At 35.0% G+C, this 23,840-nt stretch overlaps 1 protein-coding gene across 2 annotated transcripts in view; it reads left to right on the plus strand.

Moving 5' to 3' along the window:
* The window catches only part of CEP192 (centrosomal protein 192), a 54,842-nt gene that overhangs the window by 21,505 nt on the left and 9,497 nt on the right, over positions 1–23,840 (plus strand). The window contains exons 19-39 of one of the 2 annotated variants that reach the window (XM_056483627.1): positions 49–197; positions 1,765–1,995; positions 3,404–3,529; positions 4,549–4,683; positions 4,881–4,944; positions 5,603–5,742; positions 5,862–5,954; positions 6,759–6,874; positions 8,372–8,548; positions 10,294–10,384; positions 11,102–11,278; positions 11,799–12,059; positions 12,261–12,370; positions 14,365–14,474; positions 15,624–15,765; positions 16,342–16,526; positions 16,828–16,951; positions 18,750–18,855; positions 20,219–20,423; positions 21,628–21,707; positions 22,565–22,660. In XM_056483627.1, the coding sequence (XP_056339602.1) occupies positions 49–197; positions 1,765–1,995; positions 3,404–3,529; positions 4,549–4,683; positions 4,881–4,944; positions 5,603–5,742; positions 5,862–5,954; positions 6,759–6,874; positions 8,372–8,548; positions 10,294–10,384; positions 11,102–11,278; positions 11,799–12,059; positions 12,261–12,370; positions 14,365–14,474; positions 15,624–15,765; positions 16,342–16,526; positions 16,828–16,951; positions 18,750–18,855; positions 20,219–20,423; positions 21,628–21,707; positions 22,565–22,660 (2,918 nt within the window). The remainder of the gene's footprint in view (positions 1–48; positions 198–1,764; positions 1,996–3,403; positions 3,530–4,548; positions 4,684–4,880; positions 4,945–5,602; positions 5,743–5,861; positions 5,955–6,758; positions 6,875–8,371; positions 8,549–10,293; positions 10,385–11,101; positions 11,279–11,798; positions 12,060–12,260; positions 12,371–14,364; positions 14,475–15,623; positions 15,766–16,341; positions 16,527–16,827; positions 16,952–18,749; positions 18,856–20,218; positions 20,424–21,627; positions 21,708–22,564; positions 22,661–23,840) is intronic. The other variant, XM_056483628.1, reaches the window with a different exon arrangement.

Here is a 23,840-nt window from a genome sequence, read left to right on the forward strand (position 1 = left end):
TTTACTTCTGAGTACTTGTAACTAACAGAAGCATATTTTCTTCCAAAGGACATATAAAAGTACCAGAAGAACTGAAGTTCTCCAATGCCTGTTGTGTGGGAATTGCATCACAGACAGTTCTTAGCATTTATAATGCAAGTGACAGGTGGTTGCAGGTCAACATTGGAATACTAAGTGTTTCAGTTAATGGGGAAAAGGTAAGAGTCCTTATTGTATAAAGTTGAATAATACTGTAATCTTACCAGGTACCGTATGTACAATTAAGGCCCTCTTTACAGATTTGTGATTTTTCTTTTCCCCCTCATTTTATAGTTAATATGCACAAAAGCAATGCTGTGTTCTTTAGCCAGGTCACCTGACTTCCTCCAACAAGTAGACTTTGTGAGGTAAATGCCACACGAGGTGGTCTGTAGAATTGTATTGTGTGCATCAAGTGTGCAAGGTTTGAGTTTTTCATTCCCACCTTTGTGTATGCATTAAAAGTCAGCCCTAGGCCAGAAAACATCCATGCTTACTGCTAAAACATTTTTGGCAGTTTGCTCTTCTTTTTCTTGAAATCAGGAGCTCTTTAGTGATGGAGAATGAGAAATATTTGGAGCAGACTTCAAGCTAGATGGGTTGTTCTGTGGGCTGTAGGTAGCTTGTAGGCCATAAATTGGCTGTCTTGCACTTCAATTTTGTTAAATTCTATATATTTCTGTTATCATAGTTATTGTTCCAGAAGTCAAATATCTTGAGAACTTAAGAATGAGTTAGAGTCAATCAGTCCATTAGAATGTTTTAATTTGTTTTATTGATGAATGTACTTAGTAGAGAAGAATATAACAAAAGAACAAGCATAGGATATGCTGAGCTTGTGGCAGTTTGATACTTGGTGTCTTTAGTTAGATGATATTTCTCTTCTTATTAGTTTTTGGTAGACTGCTCTTTATCTAGCTAATATGTTGAAACTATGAAGTGTTGTCCACACTTCAGTTCAGTTGAAGCTTGTATAAAGTATCACTTTTTCTTTTTTTAAATACAGTTCTTGCTGGTTTTATTTGGTCCATATTACTGAGGAATAGCAGACAATGATTTGCTTTAAATACTGCAGCTTATAAATCTTAGAAATCCTGTTCACATCCCTCAGGTATCTTCTTCCAGCAGATGTAACATGTGTCTTTCCAGAGTATGATTTCTGGTTTTGATCTTGTTTTCTCCACCTCTTTAAAGAACATCAAGCCACAGTTCTGTGTGCTTATATACATATGTGTGTGTGTATGAGAATAAGGGTTTGTTGCATAATTTTTTAATCAGCTTCATAGGGCCTTTATGCAGCTCCTGTAACCAGCGATTCTGTTATACTAAGAGGTGATTTTTTAAATGAAATTGCTTTGCAGTTGTTCCCATGAATAAATATATGCAGTTTTTTTATACAGTGTGATTAAAACCAATTTTTGTTTCAGTCAACTCTGAGATATGCTGCTGTTCTTTCTCAAAAATCAGGGTTTTACTTATTAATTTTCTCAGCATCAATCTTTCACTAGATGGTTGAAAAAAACCTCAGCAGTTTTCAGTCTGACTTCTCTTTAAATTAAAAGAAAAGGCCTGCAGTTGAGCAGGATGCAAATGGGCCATGGATATGAAGATATATTAATTAAATAGAGGAAAAATATATACAAAGTGTTTGTATTAAGCGGTGGTGTCAGATAAATGTGGTATTTGGAAAGAAAATTTCTTCTGGTAGAAGGCATGTTTGAAAATGATAGATATTTTGTTTTTCAGATGGATCCTATGAAATATCAATGTCTGGTTTTCAAGAACAAAACCATTGTAGGACCCTATTCTACCAACGACCTGAAAATACTTTTCTTACCTTCCCATTCGGGGGTCTTCCAGTGTATCCTCAATGTTTCATCTTGGCCAGTTTCTGCAGATGCTGAGACAATCGTTCAGTCAGAGGCTTTGGCAAGCAGAGTAGTTCTGACAGCAGTTGCTGAAAATCCTAATTTAGAAGTAAGTTGCTGCTTATTGTGGGTCTTTTGTTATTGCAATTTTATGAATAATTTAATGACTCTGGAAAATAATAGGATTGCGAAGTTGTTCCTCAAAAAAAAACTGGAATTTCCTATGTTTTAAGTGGGAATATGAGAAAATTTTTGAAAAGCTTATTGCTATCTGGGAAGTTTCAGCTGTGGAAAAGCAGCTAGCTGGAAATGGAGGATTCTGTGTGGAGAGAATAAGTTGAAATGCATTACTTTTTAATTTTTGAAAGACTGTGCAAGACCTTAGACATCTGATTCTTACTAGGTATCTGTTGTGTTGGATTGTGCATTTAATGTAACAAAAAGTATTTATTTCCAATTGTAAGGATTTCTTTTTTTTTACCTCATGTAGGCTTTGTCTTGGTTTCTTACTACCTGTAGCTTGTTTATGATTGTAGAGAATGTTTTCTTATTTTGGACTAGTTAAAAATTAAAAGTAAGTGCATGTGTAAAGTGCTTGTGTCTTATCAAGAAAAATAACCATTAATAATATGATATTAATGATTAAATCTGGCTTCATATAGTTTTAGATTTAAGAGTATAGACAGCTAGAAAAAGGCTTGATGATACTTTTGGAGGTACCTGAACAAATGATAGTCTGTGACATGGTTGATAAAAGCAAAATTTTCCATCATCAGCCACAGCTAACTTTTTTTTTTTTTTTTTTTTTTCATTTATGATGGTCTTTTAACTTGCTTTGGACTAATTTATGTTTTGCACAGGAATGGATGTAATTTTTAATGTTTCTTCCAAAAATTTTTATTTATTTTTAATGCATTTTTTGTTCTTTTATAGGTAGTCCTTTCTCCATGTTCTTCATAGTATATAGTTTAAACTTGTGTCATTTTCAAATAAAATTTAAACCCTGTGCTGAATCTCTGCATGTTGTTGCATTCTTGAGATTGGAAAAAGTTCCAAATAAAAGCTGTATTTTACTGCAGATCATGACACTTAAGTGTTTTTAAACTAGTAAAAATTAACTGCCCCTTAGTTATTTTCTTAACTTTTTACTTGCTGGGATGAGTTTTTAATTATCTAAAACTGATATTTCTTACTTGCTAGCAATAATCATGGTTTAGACTTACTTTTAATTTGAATTATCCAAAATAACTTGATTGTTTGCTGGATTTTGGTGGATAAACATTGAATTAAGATTGGCTTAATTGATTGAGGCAAAATGCATGGGAGATAGTCAATTGACTTTAACCCCTTCTAATAGCAAAGAAAACATGATTCTTAGACTCCTATCCCTGGTAGGAGGTTTGTATTATATGTGGATATAGTTTTAAGAGGATGGAACATCCTTTCTTTCCTGGTACTTTTGTAGTGTGTTTTGAAGGTTTTCCTTTCTTCTAAGTTCTGCTTTGTTTTAAAACCAGGTGGAAACAGGAAAAGGAGATTGCCTGGATTTTGGTGACTTGCCTTTTGGCAGCTGGAAGGCTCTTCCCCTGAAACTTATCAACAAAACCCATGCTTTTATGCCAATTAGACTTATTATTAACGCAGTAAGTACAGTAAACTTCTGTATGTGAGAGAGTTAACATCTTGTGATACTGAATTTTAATACCCAAACACTTTATATTACATATCATTAAGAAATAGATCTTGGACACTAGATGTAAGATTCCCAATAAGTCTTTTGTTAGTCGGGAAATAAGTAGTTTTTGCAGGGTTGTAATCTGATTCTGCTGTAATGGTACCAACAAAAATGCGTCTGGGATAGATGCGTGGTGTTTTGTTTCACGTCTGTTGGTAACTTTTTCTAACTTACCCATGGGATTCTGCCTCTGGTGCTTGCTTTGATAGCACAGAGAAGCAGATAGAAAAAGGGTTGTGTTGACTAAACCTTCCCTTGGAAGCTTCCTTCTTCTCTCTGAGAAGCTGAAGTCATATTCCACTATTCAAATGGAACAGCTGACTGTTCAAACAAGCAGCCAAACTTGCTGCTAGCAAGTTTAACATACTCCCTCTTCCTCTGCAGGAGCAAGAGCAGGACTCCTCTCTATCTGCTTTGTCCCCCACTAGATAAAAACCTGTCTGAGAGTAGTCCTCTCTGCATCTCTGGCAATGCAGTTTTCATGTTTTTGGCTAGGCTGGGCTGACTGCTGATTTGTGCTGTGGGGAGAGCTGGCCTTGTTTTCTTATGAAGGGGAACAAGAAAGGATTGGTCTTACGTTAAGGTGGATGAGGTTGTCTTGAGGACTAGTGATGCTTGGTCTTGAACAGCCAAATTCCTTGAAGGCTTAAGTAACCAGACTCTGCTCGTCCCCTTTTGCTGCAAAAGGATTTCCTATTCTTTTTAGAGGGTGTACTGGACTATCATATACTTACCAAAACTACAGCCTAGTTTTTGATTATTTTTTCCAAACTACTTGAATCATTCAAAAACTTGTTTTACATTTCTTAGCTCTGTCAGCACTGCTGTTAGTGACAATAAGAGATTTAATACTTTTTTTTTTTTTTTTTTTTTTTTTTTTTTTTTTTTTTTTTTTTTTTTTTTTTTTTTTTTTTTTTTTTTTGACAGAATGCAGTAGCCTGGCGGTGCTTCACCTTTTCCAAGGAATCTGTTAATACTTCTAACAAACAAATGGATGCAGCTTCTCAGACAGCAGCTCCATCAGTTTTAAATCATGTGATACATGCAAGCTATGATGGGCAAGTGAGTAGTTTGTAGTTGGCAGATTCTTCTTTTTACTTGCTGTCTAAAATGACACTACTGAATATTTGAGTTCACAGTAATGATTTTTGGGCAGTCCACCTTTTGCCTGTTTGTTTTGTGGGTGTTTTGTTTGTTTGTTTTCTCCTCTCAATAATTTTCCCCCTTCCATAAGGTGAGTCAACGAATTTCTTTTTCAGGATCCTGAAGCTTTAACAGTTTGGGTTCTGTTCCATGCACCTAAGAAACAAATTTCTTGTTCAGGTAAAATAACTTGATTTTAATTTCAACTGAAACAGATTTGACTTTTAATGTGTTAGAACTGCAGGAACAGGCTGCAAACTTGAAACCATGTTTTGTTTGTGTGTGCTAATATTTCAGGTATCATATTAATTTTTACTAACTGTAGGAGGCAGGATATCTCTGTCTTAATTGTTTTTATATTGCCAGAGACATTTTTACTTAAATATGAAGCTGTACGAAGTTTGTACTGTAGGATGCCTGGAATTTGTGTTAACTCCTTTTACTGAGGGAATTAAACCATCTCTTAATTTTGCATTGGTTGCAAAACAGATAATAAATTTGAAGAAACCTCTGAATTGTTCTGACTTCCTGAATAGAGAATATTACATATATCAGCTAGTTTGGCTGATGTGGTAGGATGGGATTATTTTTTTGCATTAGTGACAAGTTCAGTCATGTTTGACAAAAATTCAAACTTTTAAACTCTTAAATAAGGTCCTGTGAGACTTTATTTAAAAGAAGCAAAAAACGTTGTAGGAGTAATGGGAGAGCTGCTGTTATTATCACCACATGAATATGTTAAGATTGAAGAGTAACTGAAGTGATACATGCATCCAAAGGAATGGCCTTTGCTGTTGGCAGACTTGCTTACTTTTGGTACTCATTAAATTGTTCTTAGATTCCTTGGGTCCAGCAGAGGAGTTCCTGGCAAGAGTGGACGTGGAAGTGGATAGTCCAGGACCTAGCACTGTGATTAAAAGTATTTCTGTCAGAGCAAGAGCTGGAACAGCAAGGATACATATTCCAAAGGGCTTGCAGGTTTGTGAATATTTACAAACTGTATTACAAGAACAGTTTGCCTCTCCTAGCCTCCTACTGTTGTAATGTTTGGTTTTATTATGTATGTATATATACATACACTTACTTATTTTTTACAGAAAATACATCTGTCTACTAGTGTGGGTTCAACAGTCAAACAGCAACTGCCATTGGAAAATGCTGGAAACATTAGTGTACATCTGAAAGTTAAGGTAGGTTGGCTTTTCCCTCTTGAAATCATGTTTTATGTGCTGTTCATATTGTACTGAAGCTAGAGCTGAGCCTTGGGATTTTAGCTCAGCTCTGTGGTTTGACAAAAGCTTTACAAGTTTACATAACGGGAATGAAAGACAGCCAAGAGATTAGCTTGCTTTCTGCAAAAAGCATGTGGATGTTCTTTTGCTCAACTTCAGTTTCATTTGTTATAACAAATATACTTTTATGATTATCACTAAATCTTAACTAAAATGTTTGTTATATGTAAAAGTAGTGAGGCTGGTGCTGCACAGCAGGTGTTATGTAGCTGGTAGAATAAAGCCTGCTTAAGGCAAAGATGAATATTAGCATTGGGAAACATCTGTATTTTCTAACAAAACTGCATTAGGTTTAAGTGTACATCTGCCAACTCAAAGTGAGTTCTTTTCTGATATGCAATGTCTTTACTTGACCTTTTTGAGAATCCGTGGAAAATATGTCTCCAGACTGAAATAGAAACAAACACATTTGAAACTTGCATTTCAAAGTCAACAGAAGGTTCCATTTTACAAGAATATTTGTTAGCCCATCATTTCTAGGATCAGAGGCCATGGAAATAGTATATATGACTACTATCACAACTGCCACATTAAGTGATGGTGCTGGGTTAATTGATAAAGTGTTGAAGACTCCAGGTGTATTCAAATTGTCTGAACTGCAGGTACAACAGGTGCACAACCAAATTGTATTACATATTGTAGAAGTGTTTAATCCCTTAAAAGAGGTAACTAACTCTCCCTTTTGCTCTTGGCTGCTTTCAGACATCAGATCAGGACAGCTGCTTTGCTGTTGAACCTGAGGACCTCTTCCTTTTACCCGGAAAAGAACAAGTTGTGACTGTCCAGTATTTTCCAAAAAGCACAACAACTACAGAAAGGTAATATAACTGAATCTGTGCTGCATGTGTTGAACTTAACTACTTTTGACCTTAAGGTAGTAAAAAAATTAAAAATTTTACCCATACAAGAGACTTTGTCTTCAGTTGTTTTCATGAGAGCTCTCATCTGTTACAAAAGTGTTTTTGCTAAGGTTCACCTTTTCTGTAGATTATTCAGTTATTTATAGCTGAATGAATAGGTAATATTTCCCATCAAGAAATATTTTAAGACTTGTTTAGTGTAAATAAATGGAGTAATTCTCTGAGTAATTATGTATTTCTAAAGTACAATAAAATGTCAAAATACTTGCCTTCAGAAGCTCCTTCAGTTGCTTCTCTTTCTCTGCTGAGGCAAAGGAAATGTTATTTCTATTTTACATGTGAAAAAACTCAAGAACAGATCAAGATCATAAGTATTCATTTGTCTGCTGTAATCAGATAAAAGTTTGTTCTGTACAACACTAATGTACATGTTCCTTTTGCAGATGGAAGAAACATTCATAGTTTTGCTCATTGGGGCCTGTTGAACTTCATTCTGCAAAACAAGCTTGATTGGTTCAAGTAATAATTAAGATGTAATGAGAGATTTTGGCAATGACAGGGGTCTGACTCATTTCTCCAGAACAGTCTTTCCTCTCTTGTTACATGATTTCTAGTTTCTGCTGTGATAGAGCAAGAATGGACAAAGGAGTATCTTCAAAATATGTTCAACTTCACTAGCTAGCTTAACCAGGCCTCCCTAGTGCATTTAAATTAAACAATGAGAAGTTCTGTGCTAGTGACAGTATGATCCTATTGGATTGGTTGAATTTTTACAGGCTTGAGGTACTCAGGATGGCAAACTTGTAGTCCACGTCAAAGTGCTGCCAAAAGACTAATAAACTAGCAGGCAGTAACAAGAGTCCATGTTCCCTGCTGATGGGATTTGGGTCTTTGTCAGCAGGCATCATAGGGATTCACTGACAGCTAGAATGGAGGTTCTTGAGTGTTTTTCTTGACTTAAAGTCAGTCTGTGCTATAGGAAATGATTCAGACTTTTATTTTAAAGCTAGATTTCCTTCCTTGGTGCTCCTGGATGTCTCACACCTGTAAAAATTCAATGGAGTTTCTCATGGCATTCGAAAAGCATTTCTTTAATCTACAGCCAGACTTAAAAGACTAAAATAAGTCTGTCTAAATAATTAGAAATTAGTATGGACAAAAAATACTTTGCTGAGCTGTAGCCTCTGAAATATTTATCGGAATAATTTCCAGATGAAATACTTCAGAAGACTCTGTGAGGTACAATGTGGTATGTGTATTTAGAGCCCAAAGGATTTAAATGTAGGGCTATGCCTAAAGCTGGCCTTTGTCACAAACTAAAAAAAAGTATTTGTATTTTTGCCTTAAGAAGGTAGTTTTAAAACTGTCTATGTAATATTTTTCCAGTCATGTTTTGATTTCATCAGCTAATCTTGTTCTGTTGTGCGATTTAAATTTATTTATTTATTTTTAAAGCATTTTGAGAATCCTTGTGCTGCCATCTGGACCTCAGTTTGAAGTGATGATAAAAGGTGAGGTAGAATCTGGGAAAAACAGACCTGTGTCTACAGCTGCTGAGTGCTCAGACATTCCACCCATCCTCTCCAACAAGCAGTTCATTGCCTGGGGAGCAGTATCACTTGGATCATCAGTGTAAGTATCAGTTGGACAGCCATTCATATAGAATATCCAGTTAAATATTTTATATTGCACTTATTTGAAGTAAAATTTCCTATTCACAATGATAATTTGCAGTGATTTGTTCTATGTCTCAAGTGAAAGGAGTATATTACTATTATTTTTTTTGTGCAAGAAAATTTCGAAAACAAAGTGATCTTATTCAAGCTTTGTGTATTCTTGAGGATTCTAGTTATGATTAAAATATCTGATTCTCTAAGTTTAGTTTATCATGTAAGTAGAAATGAAAAGTATTTTTCAATTAAGTTGATAGAAAAATTCTTTTGGTTCTTTTGATACCTATCTCTTGCTAGAGATTAATTATGCTTCATCTCATCCATTACAACAAACGCAATACAATCTGTGTAATGTAATTTGACCATCTGAATAGCATAAACTGTTGAACATCCCTTAATTGATTTGAATGTTTCAGTGTTAAAATTTTAGTGATGGAGAACCTGTTTTGCCCCTAATTATGAATTACTTTATCCTTCAGACTACTACTTGTCCTCACTTTTTTAGTTTCAAATTTACAGGTTCAGTATTCTATGCTTTAGTGAAAGTGTTCCTAATTGTCAGGATATTCTTTGCTTTTGTTATATGTCAAGTCTGCAACTTTTGCAGATCTCTGAACTTGTAGTAGTTGTTTCTTGAAGGACTAATCCTCTGTTGGTTGATACTGAACTTTTTGAGAAATCTAATGATGTTCCTGGTGTATTAAAATTAATCCAGCTTTGTAGCCAAGAACTGTTTCTGATAGCTACATTTCTGCTTTTCTGGTTTGTTAAGGTAGTGTGCTTCTAACAGTAGTTTTGGGTATTGGCTGTTTGGGAATTGCTGCTTCTTTCCTGTATGCTGCTATCTTTTTATTTTCTGTTCCCCTTGTAAAACAGTTTTAATGAACCCTTGGTTTTAGGAAGCTGAAATTATTTCTGTAATTTTGTTTCAACAGAGTACAAAAGAGTGTCTGCCAGTTTTGATAGAGGTTTTGTTCTTTCTTTGATTCCAACTGCATGATCTATTCTCCTATGTTGTTGTAATTTCAAGGCTTGTCAAATTCATCTGTCAATGTTTTTTTACTTGTTAAAATGCCAAAGGCACTTGCTTTTGCTGGAGATATTTCCTACCTCTGCTGAGGAAAGCTCTGAGTACCAGCAGCCTGGTCAATGCTAGGATGTATCACAGAGAAAATAAAAAAAATTCAGTTAACCTGATTCTGTCAAGTGACTGTAACTTTCTGTGTTGCTATTACATTGAGAAGTCCATGAAAAGGACAAGTTATTCTGAATTTAGTTCTTTACAACTGTTCCAGTGAATCTGGGCCAGATTAGTCACAAGACTTGGTTTCTTCATAATTATGTCTGGGTAATCTCATCATAACTGTGCCCTGATTTTTAGGGAGTTTTTGTATTGATACAATTGCTGGTTTCTTTGAAAGTTTAGGCTGTTAAGTACAGTACTTCAACTTCAAGGAAGCTATATATATATATATATATATATATATATTTGGGGATTGTTTTACTATATGAGTATTCATTTGTTGTGGTGTATAGCATTGTAGGGTAAGTTGGACAATACAGAAATAACTTTCTGTTGTTCCAAGAGGTGATTTTTCCCATTAAATTACTTCAAAATTGACTGTCCCAGTTCCATTGTTTCCATGAATTAATAGATGCAGTTAATTTGTATTTGCTATAAAATCTGACCAAACATATTTTTAGACAGAAGAAGCTAATTCTAAGAAATGACTCTCCATCTGAAACCCAGCATTTAAGATTGTTGATAAGAGGCCAGGATCACGACTGTTTTCAGGTACCTGTCATTAAAATTTCTCTTTAGTGTTTATTACAGTTACCAGGCTATGTTTATAATGAAAATATTTTTGCCCTGAAGTGTTAGCAGGCTGTGTATTTGTTTTGAGACTGCCAAGATGAGTGTAGTAGCAGAGCCTAAGTGACACTGACATCCTTGGGAGCTACTGAAATAAGAGTTCTGCAGCAAACTGGAGCTCAGCTTACAGCTCTTTAAGCTGCTATATTACAACAGAGTCAGTATTTAGTAGAGTGACCCATCACTCCAACGGCCCTTCTTGCAGGACAGTGTAGACGAGGATAGAAAAACTGGAATTAGCCTTTAGGAATTACCATGATTAATGGGTCTTTTTGTAATGTTACCTTGACTTATATTCCTTTTTTCCCCTCAAATGTTCAGATTTTTTTAAATCTACAATCTTATACTGACAGAAAATTAATGTAGTGCTGGTAAAGCTCAGCCTTGACTGGTTGGGGATTGAGGACAAAGAAGTCTGTCTAAACTGAGAGGCATTGAAATGTTCATTATGGGAATATAAAGTATCTTGGACTTTGTAGTTTTCATTGCATATTAAGCATTGCAATTTTAAATATGCCATTGTCAAAGAAGTTAATGTGGAATTTGAAGATGTTACTATACTTGGAAGGAAGAATTAAGTTTTACTGCTATGTTTTTTTTCCTATTATAGTCTCTCAGTTCTGATGTCTGTTTTTATAGCTGCAAAGTATATTTGGATCAGAAGAACGCTTAACCAGTAGCTGGGAACTCAAAATGCGTCCCAAAGAAGATACTAACATATACCTGATGTTTACACCCACCCGAGTAACTTGCTGCTTTGCAAAACTGGAAATCAAACATCTGGGGATTCGAACAAAGCCAGGAATTAAGTTTACTGTAAGAATCCCAACATAGCTTCTAATAATTTTAAATGTATTTTTTTCATAGTTACAGAAAATCTAGCACTGAATAGCTGTTTCTATCAAAAACCTGAAAATTCAAGACACATATTATGGGTATCTGTATACTTGTTAAAATCATATGGGCACTAAATTTTATGCTTTGAACATTAGTATCAATTTTGCATGCAATTCTTTCCTTTGTGAAGGACAAAATATTTTATGTATTATATTAAAAGTAGCCTAAGATTTTAACTCTAAAAGTGTTAAAAAATCTGAACTTATCTTGTTCTATAGGTAGGTCTTAAATGAACTTGGAAGTAGAAGTTGAAAATGATTGAGTAAATTTAGGCTTTTCTATTTCTTGCAAGGGCTTTTCAGTTCACATTTTTAACAGTTTAATTTGTTTATCTGTAATTCTCTATAGTTTACCATAGTTGTACATAATTTTTTTTTCTAAGAAGCTTTTTTCACTTAAAGTACTGTTTTTTTGATGATGGACTCTTTTTTTCTCCCAGATACCGTTATCTGGATATGGAGGAACAAGCAATATAATTTTAGAAAATGTTAAAAAATTGTCAGATAGCTTCATGGTTACATTGGAAGGATCATTGTCTGCAGGATTACAGAAAGCTTCCTTCCATGTGAGAAACACAGGTTCCCGGGCTGCCTATGTTAAAGTGCTGTGCTTGGGAAACCTTCAGACAAAAACAGTGATGGATCCTGAGGTTATGACAGTGTCTCCAGAGAAGTTTGTACTAAGAGAAGGAACACATGAAGTAAGTACAGCTCTTCGTTCTGAGCAAATTTTATGAATTTAAATTAAATGTTATCAATGAAAATGTCTGACTCATTCTTTATTAAAATCTCACCTAATTTTTGTCCTGTTTCACTCGTAGTAATCTATTGACTCATTCCAAACATTAATAAAAATGATAAGATTTTTTTTTCCTCAGTATGTTGCCTATTTATTTTATCAGGTGATTACTGTAGTATGGAATCCAGTGGAAACGCACTTCCACCCAAGCATGTTGGTATCGACAGTGTGTTTTTTTTGGGGAGATGAAGTTTCTAGGCAGCAGTATCGCAGGTAAGATGTGCTTTGCTATTCTAACAGACAGATGTTTAATAAGTTAAAGCTAGGAGTATGTGCTGCCATAAGTGTTTTTTTAAACATGTTTACAAAACGAGCAAGAACAAACTAAAAGATGGTGATGATATAAAGAGATTTATTAAGCCTTGCATCTGTAAGTTGTTGATGGGGGTTTGTTCATTTATAGCTTTGCTTACATACTGTAGCTACAATCCTAGTTAAGTATTTAATTCTATTTTAAATTTCTTAAATTCAGGTCTGTTGGGTTTTAGGGAAATGTTTTCTTTTTTGTATTGAAAGAGATCTGTGTTCTCTAATGTGTCTCTCTAACGTATATGTAACTTTAATTAAAAAAAAAAAGGCTCTTGAAAAGAATAGTACTGATACACAGGAGTATTAAGTTTTAGATAAGGTTCATGTCTTTGTTTGCTGAATTCTGTTGACAAAGAATGTGTTTGAGTAGATATGTATATAAGAAAAGTGACATCCATGTAGGCTCATGACACACTAAGGAAACTTGTTGAAAATACCTTGCTGATCTTAAATAGGGGCCATGTTATTCTGCATTTCAGTTTGTATAACTCAAATGGCATGCTCTGCTTTCAGTGACATAAGTGGCACATGTGCTGTCTGTGGGGTATAGTATACTGCAGAATGTTAAGACCAAGTAGAGCACTAAGGTGCTGATGATCATAATTCAGTGCAAAACTTAAAAATAGCATTATTTCATTATTGCTTTTAAATGTCATTGCCTGACAATGTGTCAAAGTCATTGTGTATATTCTTATCCAAATAAAGTATTAAATGCAACTGAATTTGACTGTACGACTTTGAATAAAAAGCTCATGGAATAATTGAGTTCCTGACCTTGACAGGAAGCTGGCTTATTTTAGATTTCTTAGAAGATGCTTGTTCCTGATTTTTTGTATGAATTGTTTTGTGTGAGGCAATGCTCACTATCTTGGAATCCCCTTAAAGGACTGAAGTACTTAGGGAACAGTTTTGGTCTACAGATCAACAGAAAACCCATCTAGAAGCTCAATATAACTACATAGGTATTATTGGAAACTTAAAATTCAGATTCTGGATGTTACGTATACAAAATGACTTGTGGATTTTATTGGTCTGCAGGCTGGCATATTGTTCTTGAAAATAGTGGTCTAGCTGGTTGTTTCTTGGTGGGTGGTTCTCTGAAATCTCCCTTGTAGGACAAGTGTATGTGTTGCAATAACTGAGTTCTCTAAGCCAGTCCAACCCCATTCTGTAATTGTGCACTAGAATGTGAATATGACTTGGGGCTTAGGGGCAGGAATGTGAAAAGAGTACTCTGCTTCATCTACCAACTTGTGCCCCAAGTTCCTTACTCCAAAATTATATATAGTCAGCAGCTTGGTAAGTAGCTTGGACTGAGAGTTAGTAGTGCTCAGGTATTCTTTCCTCTTCCATGGCTCTGACCTTATCTGAGTGCCAGATTTCCTCTTGCTGACCTGTAGCTTCCCATTTTTCCCAGGACTATTTATATCCCTGTGCCTCCCAGCCTTTTCTATTCTGTTGGAAGTTATGCTCCTTGGCTCTGTGTTCCTGCTGTGGCTGGCACCTGCTGCCACTAGTCAATTTTTCCTCTCAAAAGGCTTTCACTTGTAACCAAAATAGCATTCTCCTGCTTCCAGTGGTGATTGAAACATCACTCAGATGTCTGATGCACTTATCAGAAATCTAGGTAGGTGTGACTGACAGCAGAGAGCAAGTATGGAAAGACAGGCATATGGTAACCATTATTTCAGTGTTTCCTTTTACTCTGCAGCAATAGAGCGGGTATTTCTTTAATCATTTTAACACTGTGAAAAGATTTCAGTTTTAAATGAATGCTCCCAGATTTGAGTTTGCTGCAGTCAAGAAGTGAAGTGAAAATTATGCTTGATTCTTACAACTCTTATCAATCTTTTTCTAGTACTTTGTTTGATTTGATGACTCCTGTTTATCTCTAACAGAGCTGTGATGTATAAACCTGAGGTAGAAAAACGCATAATCCCAGAAAACAACTTATTGAGAAATGCTGTATTTGATGAAGAATTTCAAGGGGAGCAGCTTGTGACAGAAGGTAAGAATGACTTAAAAGAAAAATATAATACTTGTTTGCATGTGACAAATGTGCTTTTGGCTTGAATCCTAGTTACTTTTTCACTATTTTTTTATAAATGTAGAAGAAAAGTTATGAATTTGGACACTTGTATTGGGCAAAGCTTTGTTTGTTTTCTTTCGCCAGTCCAGCTGAGGAGTGTGATAGAATGGCTTTGGTGGGCATCTGGCATCCAGCCAGGGTCAACCCATCACAACAGAATTTGCTTTTTTTCATTCAGTGTCTATTTATTTAAATTATTTTCTGTACTTTTCTCCTAGCAACATGAAACCCCAGTCTGTAAATATTATAGCATTAAAAATGCTGAGTTTATTTGGAAAGTATTTGCCTTTTTAACTATTGAGAAAGATTCAATTTGTTGTACACAGACATATTTGAAAACTGAGAGGCAGACAACTTGGCTGACACCAAAATAAATATTTATTTTCCTTCCTAAATTTAACAGCTTCTGCTTGTTGGTAAGGAATGCATTGCTAAGAATACAATATATTGTAAAGGGCGCCTTAAAGCACCTGCACCCTCAACTGTTCAATCCCATAAGTGTCATGAACAAATTTACTGTCAAATCCTATTCTTGAGTTATAGTCACTATGGAATTACTTGCTGTTGTAGGGCTACTACACCTGAAGAAATGTGTTCTGTTTCTTTTCCTATGAATTGTGTACTGTCTTTACTTGTAAAAGTAAAGATCTTTTTTATCAGTCATCTTAGCTGGGGTGAAATCTTAGTGAACATTAGACACTTGGGTTCTGGAGTACCCTTTGAAATTGTTCAGCTAGTGTTAGAGAAAAGCATAGAATGAAATTATTATATAGCATTTGTATAAAGGTGGAAACTATATGATAATATTTTAATTTTTTTTATACGTAACATTTGTTATCTTATAATGAAAAGTTTTAAATTGGTGTGTATTTGTATTTATATATTGTATTTGATGTTAGTGTTGAGCTATGCCTGATAACTAAATTTGCAGGAAGTACTTTTGGAGTGATGTAGAATTTCTTAGCTGATGGATTATTAACTAGGTCTATGTCTTAAATCTCTGTGGTGTAACTTCTGAGTATTATAGAAGTTTTCTTACTAGAATTGTTCTATTCCTCTCATTTTTAGTATGTGATTTCCCACGAGGGACAAATGATATCCATCTTTTCTATGCAAGTATGCAAAAGGTTCTCCTTTCTGTGGTTGGATATTCCACTTGTGATCAGGATAGCTTTCAGCAGTCTCCTGGACCCCATTTGGAATCGGACAGGTACAGGTGTGATAATTAGTAATTACATGTATGTAATTATGTTTTTTTCTTGTGAGGGTGGTTAGACTTTGGAACAGGTTGCTCAGAGTGGCTGTGAAGTTTTCATCTCTGAAGAAACGAAAAACCTGGCTGGTCAATGTCCTGAATAACCTGCTGTAGCTGACTCTCCTTTGTGCAGAGGTGTTGGACTGGGTGATCTCCACGTGTTGCTTCTGATTTCCAGAATGTGTTGCATAGCATGCTGTGAAACCCAACTTGCCTTGCTTTATTTCTCTATGCAGAACTTGTTTTCTTTGTTATTATTATGTTTTCTTTGATATTATGTTTTCTTTGATATAATTATGTTCTGAAGATAATTTTTTAGTTGCTCTTACTCTAAATGGTACATTCCAAACATTCTGTGCAAAAGCTGATCCTGATATAGCTGCTGGATTGGTTTTTGCTTAATGGAGAATTGAATTAAATTGAGGGTCCATGTAAGAAGTATTGTACTTTAATAATACAATTTGAGAAATACTAGGAGTAGGCTATTATAATTACTCACTAGATATTTTTTACTGCGTTTGCTTAATGCAGTCTTATTTTCAGATCTGAGAACTTTGTCAGACATACTGCTGCAACTTTGGACGTTCTTCCTGTTAAAGGGCCTCAGGGTACTTCTTTATCTGCAAAAGCTAAAGATCTGGTTCAGAATAAATCAGATGCTCAACAGACTTGGACTGTTACACCTGAGTATTTGACTTTGACATCTCCTTCTATTGGTAAGTGTTTTTTGAAGTTAATGAAATAGCCACTTCAGTATTAAGATAACTGTACTGCATAAGATGTTTGTAAGTGTGGGTTGGCCAGTAATCTTCATGCAGACTCGATTTGAACACAGTTTTGGATAAGTTATCGGGGTAATGTGCTCTGTGCATGCATACAGAATGCACTGCATACCTATGAAGATTTTAAAGTAATGTGAAGATAAAATTAGGGCAGAAAATACTTTATTTTTATTGGTGCATCTCTGTATCATGGGCATTTTTGTGAGTTTTTGTATGTGGGTTTTTTTTGTTACAGGTGAAGCAGCAGATACTAAACGTGTACAAATTCTCAACAATTCCGCTAGGACATTGACATTTGAACTTTCATGGCCAGCTCATTGCCTTACTATAACCCCACAACATGGAGCTGTTGAACCAGAGTAAATATATTTCCATAAATTCCTTTATGTGTGAAAGCGTGATAAGGTTTTGGAGGAATTTTTTTTTTAGTTTAAGTGTTGGCTTTTATTTTAGTTTTGGTTGGTTTTAAGGAATTTACTTTAGTTTGCTTAGGCTGTACCCTGAAACTATTTTAGTTCCTGAGTATAGAATTTTTGTCAACTTAGATGCAAATGTAGCTTTTTTTAGGACCTTATCCTTTTACATTTGTGTATATTGGGAATGTTCTTCTGTCGTGTGTGTAATTACCTTGATGCCAGGAATTTTCTGTGCCTGGAAATGCTATTATTATTGTATAATTTTCAAGGAGCTGAATGGCCAGTGAAGCTGAAGCTTTAGAAATCTCTTTCCGTGGTAGTTTTTAGTTTAAAATTTAACTGTGCATTTAAAAACAAAAAACACTTCTTCCCTTCCCACAACCAAGAAACAGCCCCCAAAATAACAGTTCCTATAGAAGGCTTCTCTTCTGGGCACTTAGTATTTTCTTTAGCAAATGTGCTGATATTCCTCACAACTTGATTTTGGGATTTTGTTTTTTTTATTTCCAGGAAACTAGGTTTTGCCATTCAACCTTTGGCTTCTCAGTTATCTGTAGGTATGAAAATGACAAGCCGGTGTCAGTTTGCCCGTGCCTTATTAGCTTTTTTTTTGGAAAAGTAGTCGTAATATCACTGTATATGTATATGAGTCTTTTCACACATGGCAGCAAAGACTTCCACAATTTATGCTCACCTCTCCCTTCTACATTTCTGATGTTTTTTTAAGGTTCAGTTCTGAACAGCTTTAAGATCCTGTTATTAAACTATTCTCATCTTACAAAAAAAAAATAAAAAAAGTCTCCCACCAAAAAATAGGTTTTGCTTTCAGAACTGTATTTCAGTAGTTCGTTAACTTTGAAGATGTTTGCCCAAACATACTTTCTCTTCTCTTCCTGCCTCGCCAATTGCATTTTAAGCACTTAATTTCATATTCATGTAGATGTAAATTTCTGGGAAACTTTCATCAGTAGTGAGAACAAAATAGAGTTCCATGGAAGGGCTAGGATATCTGCCATTCATTGCAGATTCAATCAGTGCCAAGAAAAGTAGTCTTAAAAAGCAGTAACAATGAACGACTTTCCAGTGGCTGTAAAAGTAAGGACATACTCAGTATCTCATACCCCAAATTCAGGATTGTCTGGATGATTTCTTAAAAAGAGGGTATTCAAGGCCTTCTGCAAGCAATTTTCTTGCAGTGTAGAATTTTAAAATGTACTCCCTGGAAAAGAGTGGGCAGCATCCTCACATTTTGGGTCCAAGTAAGTAGTTTGGATCAAGAAGAGAGGTCTGCAAGTAGGAAGCAAATCCGTGGGAACAGCTGACTTAAGCACAGCAAGCTACACTTGCCCAGTTTTCTATTTTTCATGACCATCTCCTCGCAGTGCCAAGGGCAGTCAACCTGTCAGAACAGGAGCCAGCCAGAATATTTAATACTCTGCACTGTGCTGGCTGGAGCGTGCAGAATTCTTGAACTGAGTTAGGCCATGAAAAGAAGTGATCTGATTTCTCAGTGATGGTGGAAGAAGATCCTGGGATCATGGCCATTAAAGCTTAATATATCAGATATCTGAATACCTTAAATTTGAAGATGCTCTGTAAAGCATCTTCACTTATCTACTATCTTAAAAGTGCATCCTTTTCTGGGTGGGCTGGTGACAAGTGTTGTAGATACTGATTCTAGTGTGAGAATCATGCTACTTGATTTTTTTTTTTTTTTTTTAATTTTTAAATTTTTTTTTAGGGGCAATACACTAATTCTGGTGAGTCCTAATCCATCACTTGCCACAAGGCCTGCATTAATTCCTTGGAGTGGCCTAATCTATATCCATTGTGATAATGGACTAAAGGTATGTGGTTTACTTGAGGCTTCAGATTGCAGCTTTTTGTTTTACTTTGTCAGTGCAAATAAAGTTGCTAAAACCTTTTAGATTTGAGTCAGCAGCTCTGTCAACTTCCATTATTCTTTGTAAAGTTTTCAGAGAACTAAAAGGAAAAGTATGATGCTATTTTGTAAACCAAGATTTTTAGTTCATTCATCTCTGAAGAAATACTATGATGTGAACTACTAACTGAATTTCCAACAGAATTGCACCCATAAGTGCCTTATGTTTATTTTCTAAAATACTAAATATAGATATGTAGATGTGCACACATAAAAGTAGTCAGTATCGTACTGTCAAATAAACTAAGTTAAGAGGTTATTGGACATGTCAGCATAGCTCCTTTTGAGGTCCTTTAAGGTAAAATTGACCTTCTGGATGACAGGTCTGTGATAAAGAATGTCTAGAACAGGTACTGCCTCCTCATGGATTTTAATCCAAAGCATTTCCCTGATTAAGTTGAGGCATAGAAATAAAATTTATGAAGCCAGCAGTTGTTCTTTTTTCTGTGTAAGAGCAGAAGGACTCCTTGGTAATCTCTCCTAAAGAAAGAGACTTTTTTTTCTTATTTTTACAGTCAGTGTGTGTTCTGGGTTATTTGTAACAATGCATGGAGAGAGAAATAGACATTGAAAGGATAAAAGTGTATCTTACTTTCCTTTTGCATTGAGGGAAGTGTGAGGTATGATACAGAATTGGAAACTGCCTTCAAAAAACCGAAACAAACAGGGAAGTTGTTGAGAAGGAAATTATGACTGCACATGGTTAACTGTTATGTTCTACAATATGAGAAAAAGATTTAAGAAATCTACTAGACAAGAGTAGAGAATGTAGCAAAACCCATCAAATTATAAGAAATCTGGTTGTTAATAATGTTTTTGTCATTTATTTGCTACCTCTCCAAATTTGCAAAAAGTATGCTAAGATTTTACTAGCATTAACTGAAACTTTTAAAATTGTAATTATGTAGCAGAAGTGAATACAAGCTTTTCTGAATGAGGCAGCTCTGTTTCCATTATTGTAACAGAGAATATTGTAGGAATTGTCAGTTAAACTAGTTGAAATTATTATTCCTGTTGAATTAAAATGCCTAGGTAGCAAATTTTCAGTGAATGGTCCTTTTCTTCTGAATTAAACTTGTCCTAGAATCTTTAAACTTTTGAGGCTGGAGAAGACCTGCTGATTTAATGTATGAGAGCTTTCCTCTGTTGAAATGTAAAGCTGAACATAAGCTCTTGCAGCTCAAAGTAATAGAGCTAAATAGTTTGACTTGTTAATATATCAATATTCACTGTTTAAAACATCTGCTTTTCTCCAAATTGTGCAAAAGCTTGTTAAAGTGCTTATTCAAGAGGCTGTCGCACAGAGCGTGTCTGGATCAGACTTTTCATGTGGAAGATATGATACAATTACTCCACAGTCTGAAAATCCTACTGTTGATGTGCCAAAGCCTCTCCCTGGGCTGTGTCTAACAGAAATGGAGATAAAGAACAAAAACATTGTTTTTCCTAAAACAAGACCTGGTCAAAGCTCAGGTAAGAGGAATTAGTTATTAATTATAGCATCTGTAGTATCTTTGTTTATTGTATTGCATATGTGGGAAATTTAGTGCCTTGACTTTTGTTCTCTTAGTCTAGAAAGTGTGAATGACCAGTTGCCCACTTATGCCTTCCTTTTCTTTCCTTTTTTTTTTTTTTTAAGTTCTCCATATACAGTATAGTCACACCTTTTTTTTCCACAGATAGGTTTGCATACAGGCATATTAGTTGCTGGGATTTAAACCACTATGATGAATGCAGCTACATTAAAAGGCTACTCTGTCTACTTGAAACACTTTTGGCTCAGTGCACCTTTGCAGTAGATCCATTCTCATCTGCATTTATGCCCATAAGATATGTGACCAATCTGCCTGTCTTTAGCAGGGAAATAAATGCTCTTCCTAAATAAGAACAATAGGAGTATCAGCTGTAAGGCTGGCTGTCCTTGTCTTGGTACATAGTGATTGAGGAGGACAGTGTAGATAATGGAGTCTGAAATGCTTGGTCTGTACCTTTAATTTCAGTAATGTTTAAAATTCTCAAACTAACTCTATGGAACTCTCATTCTGTTATCTAGATACCAGGTTATTTTTTGTAGTACTTAGTTTTTTTAGGTAAAGAAGGTTTTTTTAATGATCCATAGACATAATTTTTTTCCAGCAGACTTGTACTTTTAAGGATTAATTTATCAATTATATCTGGGTTTGTTTTTTTTTTTTTTTTTTTGCTAAAAGTATGAAAGGATTCTAATATAATGCTTTTGGTGTTTATAAATTTCCTATATAATGTGTCTGCAGCTAAGCTTTTTAGTGTGCTATTCCAGACTGAGATGATCTTGTCCTATTAATTCTTGCTGAAACACATGAATTTATGTGTATGCTGAGTAACAAAACAGATTTTTGGTACAACTTTATTTGGTCCCAGACTGGAATACTGTCAATGTTTTGTCTCTGAATGATCAAATAATGTCTTGGGAAGGATATCTTTTGGGGTTTTTTTTGGTCAAGTCTAAATTTCTTGTGTATAAGCTTTTACAAATTTTATGATAGTGTGCTTTGAGTCTGCTCTTGAGACTTGTTATAATGAAAACTGTTTCCACTAAACTTGTGTTCGTCTAGAAATATAGTTTCTGCTTAACTCTTTACACCAGGGATACTTGAACAAGGATGTTTAGTATACTGGTCTGATATTTCTCTTTTAGAGAGTTACCTGGAAATGGAGAATAAAGGCAATGAAAATCTGAAGTGGATATTGTCATCTTTTGCACCACCCTATGTTAGAGTGAGTGAATACTTACATTGGAAGTTTTGTGCAAATCCCTTGATTTTAACTTCTCTCTCCCTGTTGCCTCTCAAGAAAGAATATACATTTGAGCATGACCTCAGTTACAAAGGTTTTTTCCCTCTCTGTCCATATCAGGGAAATGCTTTGCTCCTTTTTTTCATCCCTAAAATGCTCCCTGACTGTGAATCAGTCACTGCTCTGTGGCACAGTTTTTGCTTCACTTACTGCTTTACAGAGTTTGCTTGTGCTCATACAGTATCATCATCCAGATTGCATTAAGTAATCAAGCATAAATGTAAGATAGGTGTCTCATTTTGGCTCCAGAATGCCAGACTTGTCTTGTTCTAGACTTGTGCTGCTGAAATTGCACTATACATGGTATCTCTGCAGAAATTTGAGTTAGGTCAAGGATGTTTTTATTACAGTGCTGTTACCTGTGCCTAGCTGTTGATATTTGTAAATGCTTCCCTATTTTTTTATAGTCTGAAATGCTGTGATGATTTTTGATTTTATGCTAGAATTATTACTATGATCTATTTTTGTGAAACTATATTAAATTGTTATGTAGCACTCTTACCAGTACCCCATGGGATTGAGTATGTTGTGTTCTAGCCAGTGCACCACCTCTAAACTGTAAGTCCGTAGTTGAGGTGACTGACCACAACTATTTAGTAGTTTAAGTCTTTATTAATTTGTATTTAGGGAGTCAATATCAATTTTTCACTTAAAATCAGCTTAATTTGGTGTATATTTCTCAGTCTCCTACAAGGGGTGTGTGTGGGGGGGTATATTGTGTGGTTTCAGGCTATTTTTTTCCTTTCTCTTCTGAATCTGACTTATAAATTTATTTGCAGGATGCAGATAGAAGTGGTTGTGTTTTTAGGGTTCCTTACTCCTCTTTCGGATTTTCCCATGTTTCTGGTACTCTCAAAGTTCATGGACAAGAAAAGGTAAACATTTATAAATATTTCAGGCATATATATGTATCTCAATTGTAAAATATGATCTTAAATGAGAAGTAAATTTTGTTTGATAATGATAAAATGTTGCCCTTTTAGTACTGGATTCTGGAGTGTATCAGGTAGTCTGTATGAGCTAAATTCAGAGCAGTTGATTCTAAGAATTCATGCAACCAAAGTAGTTTGATTTCAAAGTGGTGGTGTATTTGTGTTACTGTTTGGGGTTTTTTTAAGGACAAATTATTTTAGAACAGAAAATTATTTTTAATTATTTTGTTATTATGAAATTCTAGTAAAATATTTTAAAATAATTCTGGGTTGTTACAAAACTAGTGTATGCACCTGATTCCCTTCCTTGAAACATTCTTGCTATACTTGTTCAAGAACAGTTGTCTGTTCCTAAAGTTGGTTTCATTTAACTTACAATTTTATCTCCTGGCCAGTAGAGGGTTTCATAACCACAATTATAAAGCACATCCATGGATAGACTGAATAGGTTTGTAAAGGTCTTTCCTCCCTCATCTTCTCATACAATGCTACTTGAGTTTTATCTTTTCCTCTTCTTTTCATCTGTCTTTTCATTGTTGTGGCTAATTATGACAGTATTTCCATAGAGGTGCAATTTGTAATCCGTTTACAAGAATAAAAAACTCATTCCTGTCCAGTTTCATAGTAATGTCATAATATTGCAGGCCATTATTTGAATTTAAACAATTGTATTTGCGTTAGCAATCCTAGTTCAGGACTGTTTGAATAACATTTACATCATTGGCATGCAAGGCTGTTGACTGGAGCTGATAAGGTACTGTGCTATCATGATTGCCTATTTTTTTTGCAGTGGATATGTTGTTTTGCTAATTAGATATAGTTGTAGTGGTCTATTCTGATCTGCTGCTCTCTTTCTCTTCTCCCCTAAATCTGAGTTCTGAAAATAATGCAGGTTTATTCTTGAATTAACCTGGTACAGCACTATATGGAAATGAGCCTTTGTTACATAGGTGACCTTTAAGGATGGTCAAATTCACAGCTTGCAAGTTGGTTTAAATTTTAGACCTTCTAATAATTGTAGCTTACAGATTCGGAGCTGGAGGAGTTGAGTTGTTCACAACTTGGTTGCCAGATTAAGGAAGTTTTTTCCATGTGCACATATTTCCCTTCCTGGTCCCCTTTC

This window comes from Oenanthe melanoleuca, chromosome 2 (genome assembly GCF_029582105.1).
Source record: "Oenanthe melanoleuca isolate GR-GAL-2019-014 chromosome 2, OMel1.0, whole genome shotgun sequence".
Taxonomy (NCBI): domain Eukaryota; kingdom Metazoa; phylum Chordata; class Aves; order Passeriformes; family Muscicapidae; genus Oenanthe; species Oenanthe melanoleuca.